This window comes from Lucilia cuprina, chromosome 6, assembly GCF_022045245.1.
Source record: "Lucilia cuprina isolate Lc7/37 chromosome 6, ASM2204524v1, whole genome shotgun sequence".
Classification (NCBI taxonomy): Eukaryota; Metazoa; Arthropoda; class Insecta; order Diptera; family Calliphoridae; genus Lucilia; species Lucilia cuprina.
In genome coordinates, this window is record NC_060954.1 from 12,337,453 (window position 1) to 12,347,813 (window position 10,361).

Sequence of the window (10,361 nt, forward strand, 5' to 3'; positions counted from 1 at the left end):
CTTACTCTACTCTTACTCTACTCTTACTCTACTCTTACTCTACTCTTACTCTACTCTTACTCTACTCTTACTCTACTCTTGCTCTACACTTACTTTACTCATACTCTACTCTTACTCTACTCTTACTCAACTCTTACTCTACTTTTACTCTACTCTTACTCTACTTTTACTCTACTCTTACTCTACTCTTACTCTGCTCTTACTCTACTATTTCTCTTACTCTTCTCTTACTCTTCTCTTACTCTACTCTAACTCTACTCTTACTCTACTCTTACTCTACTCTTACTCTACTCTTACTCTACTCTTACTCTACTCTTACTCTACTCTTACTCTACTCTTACTCTACTCTTACTCTACTCTTACTCTACTCTTACTCTACTCTTACTCTACTCTTACTCTACTCTTACTCTACTCTTACTCTACTCTTACTCTACTCTTACTCTACTCTTACTCTACTCTTACTCTACTCTTACTCTACTCTTACTCTACTCTTACTCTACTCTTACTCTACTCTTACTCTACTCTTACTCTACTCTTACTCTACTCTTACTCTACTCTTACTCTACTCTTACTCTACTCTTACTCTATTCTTACTCTACTCTTACTCTACTCTACTCTTACTCTACTTTTACTCTACTCTTACTATACTCTTACTCTACTTTTACTCTTCTCTTACTCTACTCTAACTCTACTCTTACTCTACTCTTACTCTACTCTTACTCTACTCTTACTCTACTCTTACTCTACTCTTACTCTACTCTTACTCTACTCTTACTCTACTCTTACTCTACTCTTACTCTACTCTTACTCTACTCTTACTCTACTCATACTCTACTCTTACTCTACTCTTACTCTACTCTTACTCTACTCTTACTCTACTCTTACTCTACTCTTACTCTACTCTTACTCTACTCTTACTCTACCCTTACTCAGCTCTTACTCTACTCTTACCCTACTCTTACTAAACTCTTACTATACTCTTACTCTACTCTTACTCTACTCTTACTCTACTCTTACTCTACTCTTACTCTACTCTTACTCTACTCTTACTCTACTCTTACTCTACGCTTAATCTACTCTTACTCTTACTCTACTCTTACTCTACTCTTACTCTACTCTTGCTCTACACTTACGCTACTCTTACTCTACTCTTACTCTACTCTTACTTTACTCTTACTTTACTCTTACTCTACTCTTACTCTACTCTTACTCTACTCTTACTCTACTCTTACTCTACTCTTACTCTACTACTACTCTACTACTACTCTACTCTGACTCTACTCTTAATCTACTCTTACTCTACTCTTAATCTACTCTTACTCTACTCTTACTCTACTCTTACTCAACTCTTACTCTACTCTTACTCTACTCTTACTCTACTTTTACTCTACTTTTACTCTACTTTTACTCTACTCTTACTCTACTCTTACTCTGCTCTTACTCTACTATTTCTCTTACTCTTCTCTTACTCTACTCTTACTCTACTCTTACTCTACTCTTACTCTACTCTTACTCTACTCTTACTCTACTCTTACTCTACTCTACTCTTACTCTACTCTTACTCTACTCTTACTCTACTCTTACTCTACTCTTACTCTTCTCTTACTCTACTCTTACTCTACTTTTACTCTACTCTTACTCTACTTTTACTCTACTCTTACTCTACTCTTACTCTACTCTTACTCTACTCTTACTCTACTCTTACTCTACTCTTACTCTACTCTTACTCTACTCTTACTCTACTCTTAACTCTACTCTTACTCTACTCTTACTCTACTCTTAACTCTACTCTTACTCTACTCTTACTCTACTCTTACCCTACTCTTTCTCGACTCTTACTCCCTTCTTACTCTACTCTTACTCTAGTCCTACTCTTACCCTACTATTACTCTTCTTATACTACACTCTTAATCTACTCTTACTCTACTCTTAATCTAATCTTACTCTACTCTACTCTTAATATACTCTTACTCTACTCTTACTCTACTCTTTCTCTATTCTTACTGTACTCTTACTCTGTTCTTACTCTACTCTTATTCTACTCTTACTCTACTCTTACTCTACTCTTACTCTACTCTTACTCTACTCTTACTCTACTCTTACTCTACTCTTACTCTACTCTTACTCTACTCTTACTCTACTCTTACTTTACTCTTACTCTACTCTTTCACTACTCTTCTCTTACATTACTCTTACTCTACACTTTCACTACTCTTACTCTTCTCTTAACCTACTCTTAGTCCACTCTTACTCTACTCTTAATCAACTCTTACTCTACTCTTACTCTACTCTTGCTCTACTCCTTCTCTACTCTTGCTCTACTCTTACTCTACTCTTACCCTACTCTTACTCTAATCCTGCTCTACTCTTACTCTACTCTAAACTTTTCTTCTCTTACTTCACTCTTACTCTAATCACAATGAACTTTCATTTAAATCTTGATTTATAAGATTTAATTGTAATAGCCTTTGACATTTAATTTTTGTAACGTTTCAATTTATAATTAGAAATTATGCAAAAATAGATTTTACAAAAATATGTACATATACATATGTAAAATGTACATTAATTATAAATCGTATAGTTTTTTATATGTACATATGTATGTAGCAAATGTATTTGATCAATTTGGTATTGTTATTTAATTAAGTTTTGTTTATTATATGCCATAAAATAATAAATAGTTATATTTGAGTTAAAAAAATAATATATTTTTGTTATAACTATATTTAATTAATAACCGGTAATTTTAAGGGTTTACTAGGTATACAGTTGCATTGAGAAGAATTGCTATATGCTATGTGATAAGGTATTTTGAATTGCCAGCAATTGCAAGTTTTTTAATGAAGTATTTGCATTAAAGATATTATCAAACAGTCTAGCAAACAGTGACATCATATAATTTTCATTTTAAAATATATTTTAAATATAAATTTGATAAAGTGTATCCATATACAAACACAGCGTAACTGAATTTATAAATAATTATAAATTCTTTCACTTAAAATAGTTTAATATTTTAGAGTATTCTCTGCCTAAACAATTGTTTTCTTTATAAATTTCAATTAAAGCCCTTTAAAAATAAACAAAAGCTAATTTTTGTGTCATTGAAAGGATTTAAAATCAAATATTATAAATATGTATTCATTTACAAATTTTAAATTAAATAAATAATGTCAATAACATTAAATTGAAAATGGCTAAAAGTTAACATTCGAGTAATAAATATAAATGCGGTTAATATTTATTGGAATTTTGCAATAAAATAATTGACAATAAGTATTATAGTTAAAATTGCAATATCATTAGAGAGTATTGTATATTTCGATTGATATTTGATTCGTAAGTAAGTCTTGTCTCTTACTTTATTCTTACTTTACTATCAGCCTACTCTTACTCTACTCTAACTCTACTCTAACTCTACTCTAACTCTACTCTAACTCTACTCTAACTCTACTCTAACTCTACTCTAACTCTACTCTAACTCTACTCTAACTCTACTCTTACTCTACTCTTACTCTTACTCTACTCTTATTCTATTCTTACTCTACTCTTACTCTAATCTTTCTCTACTCTTACTCTACTTTACTCTAATCTTACTCTAGTTTTACTCTTACCCTACTCATACTCTAATCTTACTCTAGTTTTACTCTTACCTACTCATACTCTACAATCTTACTCTAGTTTTACTCTAGTCTTACTCTACTCTTACTCTACTCTTACTCTAATCTTACTCTACTTACTCCAATCTTACTCTACTCTTACTTCACTCTTACTATATCCTTACTCCACTCTTACTCTATTCTTACTTTTTTCTGGTCTATCTATACTGTTACTCTATTCTTACTCGACTCTTACTCTACTCTTACTCTTACTCTACTCTTACTCTACTCTTACTCTACTCTACTCTTACTCTACTCTTACTCTACTCTTACTCTACTCTTACTCTACTCTTACTCTACTCTTACTCTACTCTTACTCTACTCTTACTCTACTCTTACTCTACTCTTACTCTACCCTTACTCTACTCTTACTTTACTCTCACTTTACTCTTTCTCTACTCTTACTCTACTCTTTCTCTACTCATACTCTACTCATACTCTACTCATACTCTACTCATACTCTACTCATACTCTACTCATACTCTACTCATACTCTACTCTTACTCTACTCTTATTCTACTCTTACTCTACTCTTACTGTATTCTTACTCTACTCTTACTCTACTCTTACCAAACTATCGAGCCTGTTGTGCGCTCTTAGGTGGGAATCGAACCCAGCAACTCCGGTCTACCAGACTACTCTACTATAACTCTACTCAATTCTACTCTTCTCTTACTATTTTCTTACTATTCTCTTACACCACTCTTAGTCTTATCTACGGCCTTGTCTAGACTATAGTCTTGTCAATTATCTTGACTCTACACTTGTCTACAGTTTTTTTCGTTTATGGTATTGACTAATTTCAGTGTGCAACAAATGAGCGTAAAAATATATTTTAAAAATTATTTGTATAAAAAATTCAAGAAAAACAAATTAGCAAGAGTTAAAAAACCTTTATTTAGTAAAGTTCTAAAATCGTTTGGTAGTAAAGATATAAAAGCGGAATAATAATTTATTTAATAAAAATTGTGACGTGGCTCTTATAAAAGAACAAAAAATTAATAAATCTTCTATTAATTAACGCTGCGATTATTTATTAATTCGGGAGCAAATTGAAATAATCTGAATACAATTAAGAATCTCAAACTATATTCATTTCATTAAGAAAACTAATCTAAACGAACTTAATACGTTTTTCGTATAATTAAAAGCCACAACATTTTTCTCAATTTAAATTTGATTTACATACTTTTAATCAATTAACTTTTTGATTCCTGCAACAACAAAATGAACTTAAATTAATGCACACAATTTCATTGAGACCTTTTTACAAAAAGGACAACCATTTTTTATTTATTCAAGTATTTGAGACAAAGAGCTTAAAATAAATGATTTAAAATAATTGGATTTAAAAACAGACAAACAAATACTAAAAAGGACAAATATTAATGAAAAAATAATAAAAGTTTTATTCTTTAAGTACCACAAAAACATTAACAATATATAAAACCCAAAAAAGGCAAAATACAAGATTAAAATCCAAATATTAAAACAACACATATACAGATATAATAAAACTAAATTAAAACGAAATTTTCTTCAAACAGTAAAATAAAATAAAGAACTACAAAACATAACACTAAAGCAAAAGGAAACGGAAATAAACTTAATGGTTTAATTTTAAAATAAATAACACACATACACACACAAAAGTACATTTACAGGATATAGAAAAGAGTTTTAGGATAAAAGCATCCTGCTGCCAATTGTAATAAAACTATTTTATTAAATATAAAAATTCTGCAAGCAAGCCAAATAAAAGCAAAAGTTAGTTTTATAATTTAGTTTTTAACAAAATGTCTTTAAAATTATGTCATCGTAAATACTCAAATATTATTATATACCTGGCCGTAATTTGGTTTGCAGCCAATTTCATAATTTTTCGCAATAAAATACTAAAATTTGGAGGAAATCAATGGTCAATTTTGAAAAGTAAGCAGAACCGAAAGTGGCCTCTTTGAAACAAAATAAATAAACTAATTATTATCTACTCTATACGCTATTCTTACTTTACTCTACTCTTACTCTCTTCTTACCCTACTCTTACTCTAATCTTACTCTACTCTTACTCTACTCTTACTCTACTCTTACTCTACTCTTACTCTACTCTTACTCTACTCTTACTCTACTCTTACTCTACTCTTACTCTACTCTTACTCTACTCTTACTCTACTCTTACTCTACTCTACTCTTACTCTACTCTTGCTCTACTCTTGCTCTACTCTTACTCTACTCTTACTCTACTCTTACTCTACTCTTACTCTACTCTTACTCTACTCTTACTCTACTCTTACTCTACTCTTACTCTACTCTTTCTCTACTCTTACTCTACTCTTACTCTACTCTTACTCTACTCTTACTCTACTCTTACTCTACTCTTACTCTACTCTTACTCTACTCTTACTCTACTCTTACTCTACTCTTACTCTACTCTTACTCTACTCTTACTCTACTCTTACTCTACTATTACTCTACTCTTACTCTACTCTTACTCTACTCTTACTCTACTCTTACTCTACTCTTACTCTACTCTTACTCTACTCTTACTCTACTCTTACTCTACTCTTACTCTACTCTTACTCTACTCTTGCTCTACACTTACTTTACTCATACTCTACTCTTACTCTACTCTTACTCAACTCTTACTCTACTTTTACTCTACTCTTACTCTACTTTTACTCTACTCTTACTCTACTCTTACTCTGCTCTTACTCTACTATTTCTCTTACTCTTCTCTTACTCTTCTCTTACTCTACTCTAACTCTACTCTTACTCTACTCTTACTCTACTCTTACTCTACTCTTACTCTACTCTTACTCTACTCTTACTCTACTCTTACTCTACTCTTACTCTACTCTTACTCTACTCTTACTCTACTCTTACTCTACTCTTACTCTACTCTTACTCTACTCTTACTCTACTCTTACTCTACTCTTACTCTACTCTTACTCTACTCTTACTCTACTCTTACTCTACTCTTACTCTACTCTTACTCTACTCTTACTCTACTCTTACTCTACTCTTACTCTACTCTTACTCTACTCTTACTCTACTCTTACTCTACTCTTACTCTACTCTTACTCTATTCTTACTCTACTCTTACTCTACTCTACTCTTACTCTACTTTTACTCTACTCTTACTATACTCTTACTCTACTTTTACTCTTCTCTTACTCTACTCTAACTCTACTCTTACTCTACTCTTACTCTACTCTTACTCTACTCTTACTCTACTCTTACTCTACTCTTACTCTACTCTTACTCTACTCTTACTCTACTCTTACTCTACTCTTACTCTACTCTTACTCTACTCTTACTCTACTCATACTCTACTCTTACTCTACTCTTACTCTACTCTTACTCTACTCTTACTCTACTCTTACTCTACTCTTACTCTACTCTTACTCTACTCTTACTCTACCCTTACTCAGCTCTTACTCTACTCTTACCCTACTCTTACTAAACTCTTACTATACTCTTACTCTACTCTTACTCTACTCTTACTCTACTCTTACTCTACTCTTACTCTACTCTTACTCTACTCTTACTCTACTCTTACTCTACGCTTAATCTACTCTTACTCTTACTCTACTCTTACTCTACTCTTACTCTACTCTTGCTCTACACTTACGCTACTCTTACTCTACTCTTACTCTACTCTTACTTTACTCTTACTTTACTCTTACTCTACTCTTACTCTACTCTTACTCTACTCTTACTCTACTCTTACTCTACTCTTACTCTACTACTACTCTACTACTACTCTACTCTGACTCTACTCTTAATCTACTCTTACTCTACTCTTAATCTACTCTTACTCTACTCTTACTCTACTCTTACTCAACTCTTACTCTACTCTTACTCTACTCTTACTCTACTTTTACTCTACTTTTACTCTACTTTTACTCTACTCTTACTCTACTCTTACTCTGCTCTTACTCTACTATTTCTCTTACTCTTCTCTTACTCTACTCTTACTCTACTCTTACTCTACTCTTACTCTACTCTTACTCTACTCTTACTCTACTCTTACTCTACTCTACTCTTACTCTACTCTTACTCTACTCTTACTCTACTCTTACTCTACTCTTACTCTTCTCTTACTCTACTCTTACTCTACTTTTACTCTACTTTTACTCTACTTTTACTCTACTCTTACTCTACTCTTACTCTACTCTTACTCTACTCTTACTCTACTCTTACTCTACTCTTACTCTACTCTTACTCTACTCTTTCTCTTACTCTTACTCTACTCTTACTCTTACTCTTACTCTACTCTTACTCTACTCTTATTCTACTCTTACTCTACTCTTACTCTACTCTTACTCTACTCTTACTCTACTCTTACTCTACTCTTACTCTACTCTTACTCTACTCTTACTCTGCTCTTACTCTACTCTTACTCAACTCTTTCTCTACTCTTACTCTACTCTTACTCTACTCTTACTCTACTCTTACTCTACTCTTACTCTACTCTTACTCTACTCTTACTCTTACTCTGCTCTTACTCTACTCTACTCTTACTCCATTGTAACTCGATTCTTACTCTACTCTTACTCCTTTCTTACTCTACTCTTTCTCTAGTCTTAATCTACTCTTTTTCAACTCTTACTCTACTATTACTCTGCTCTTACTATAGTCTTACTCTATGGTAACTCTATTCTTACTATACTCTTTTTCTACTCTTACTCTACTTTTACTCAACTCTTACTCTACTGTACTCTTACTCTATTCTCACTCTACTCTTACTCTACTCTTTCTCTACACTTACTCTACTCATATTCTACTCTTACTCTACTTTTACTTTACTCTACATATACATAGCTCTTACTGTACTCTACGTATACATTGCTCTTACTTCCCTCTCATTCAACTCTTTACCTAAAAAGCTCCCCCTAAGTATCCCGGAGAACAAGGCACACCCGTTAATTTGCCCTTAAAGCCATCAGAAAAAGACTTGCAACTTATAAACCAAGGATGGATTAATAATAAATTTAATCAATATGTTTCGGATATGATACCGTTAAATAGATCTCTGCCAGATGTTCAACATGAATGGTAAAATAAACCTGATAGTTAAATGATATTGAAATAAAATTTGTTTAGAAAAACATTTTTCTTTTCAGGTGTAAGCAAACGGAAAATTATCTCAAAAATTTACCCGTTACCGATATAATCATATGTTTTCACAATGAGGCCTGGTCTACATTGGTACGTACTGTAGTATCGATATTAAATCGTTCACCGGAACATTTAATAGGTCACATTATATTGGTCGATGATTTTTCTGATATGGGTGAATTGAATTGAAACGAGAGTTTCGCATAATAATTAATGTTCCGTTATTTTTAGTACATCTTCAGGAACCTCTCAGTAAGTACTTTTCGACGAATCCGAAAATAAAAATAGTACGTGCTTCCAAAAGAGAGGGTCTAATCCGTGGTAGAATGTTAGGTATAAACCATTCCACATCACCAGTTTTAACATTTTTAGATTCACATTGTGAATGTACAGAAGGTAGATTCGCGATGAAAAAAAAATTAGAATGTTTAAAATGGACTTTTATAACTAGGTTGGTTAGAGCCCCTATTGGATCGTATAGCTCGTAATCCCACTACAGTTGTTTCGCCCTTCATCGATATAATCAATAGGGAAACTTTCGAATATGTAATTACCCCTTTAACGAAAATGAAATTTCTGGGAGGTTTTACATGGAGATTGGAATACTCATGGTTTAAGGCCTCAGAAGAAAGAACAACTCGTGATCAAGTTTGTAGAATCCTCTACCAATTTTACAATTATGTTCATATATTTCTTTTCCAAATCAGCATGAAATGGCGCCTTATGCAACACCCACCATAGCGGGTGGTTTATTTTCTATTGATCGTAAATTTTTTGAACACTTAGGTTTGTACGATCCCGGCTTCGAATATTGGGGCTCTGAAAATCTTGAATTATCTTTTAAAACATGGATGTGTGGTGGTCGTTTAGAAATGGTATATTGCTCGCGAGTGGGTCATGTATTTAGAAATGAGACTCCATTTGAGGTAAGCAATTTATTATTCTATTTATTTAGTTGGAGTATAATGATTATGGGTTTTTAGTATCCTTTAGCTAATAAGGTAATCAAGAAAAATGCTATTCGTTTGGCCGAAGTTTGGTTGGACGATTATTCACGTATTTATTATAAAAACCTGGGTTCGGCTTTTAACTTAACAGAAGCTGTGAGTGATGTTAGAGATCGTAAGCAATTACGGTAAGTTGTTTAAACTAGATTTCGAAAAGGGAATTGTATATCACACACTCAATCTTCAAATTTTGGAAGTCTATTTTAACTCATATTGATATTTTTAGTGAAAATATTAAATGCAAAAGTTTTAAATGGTATTTGGACAATGTTTATCCGGAGAAATTTGTTCCTGTAGCTATGGGAGCGGTAAGAATAAATATTGTTGCTCACTTTACTCTGACTCTACCCTTACTCTACTTTTCTTAAATCTACTAAACTCCACTCTACTCTTACCCCACTCTGAATAAATTATAACTTAACTAGAACGGAACTATAACTTAACTAGAGCTGAACTGGAACTTAACTAGAACTGAACTAGAACTGAACTAGAACTGAACTGGAACTGAACTAGAACTGAACTAAAACTGAACTAGAACTGAACTAGAACTGAACTAGAACTGAACTAGAAC

The 10,361-nt window shown here is 32.5% G+C and overlaps 1 protein-coding gene across 1 annotated transcript; it reads left to right on the forward strand.

Annotated features, from left to right (window-relative positions):
* The first annotated feature begins 5,458 nt into the window (after positions 1 to 5,458).
* On the forward strand, positions 5,459 to 10,158 carry LOC111688516 (putative polypeptide N-acetylgalactosaminyltransferase 9). Its single transcript, XM_046953419.1, has 8 exons — positions 5,459 to 5,480; positions 8,552 to 8,720; positions 8,789 to 8,958; positions 9,015 to 9,179; positions 9,235 to 9,431; positions 9,491 to 9,709; positions 9,767 to 9,918; positions 10,017 to 10,158. The coding sequence occupies exons 1-8, from the start codon at positions 5,459 to 5,461 to the stop codon at positions 10,156 to 10,158; spliced, it is 1,236 nt and encodes a 411-aa protein (XP_046809375.1).
* The last annotated feature ends 203 nt before the right edge of the window (positions 10,159 to 10,361 follow it).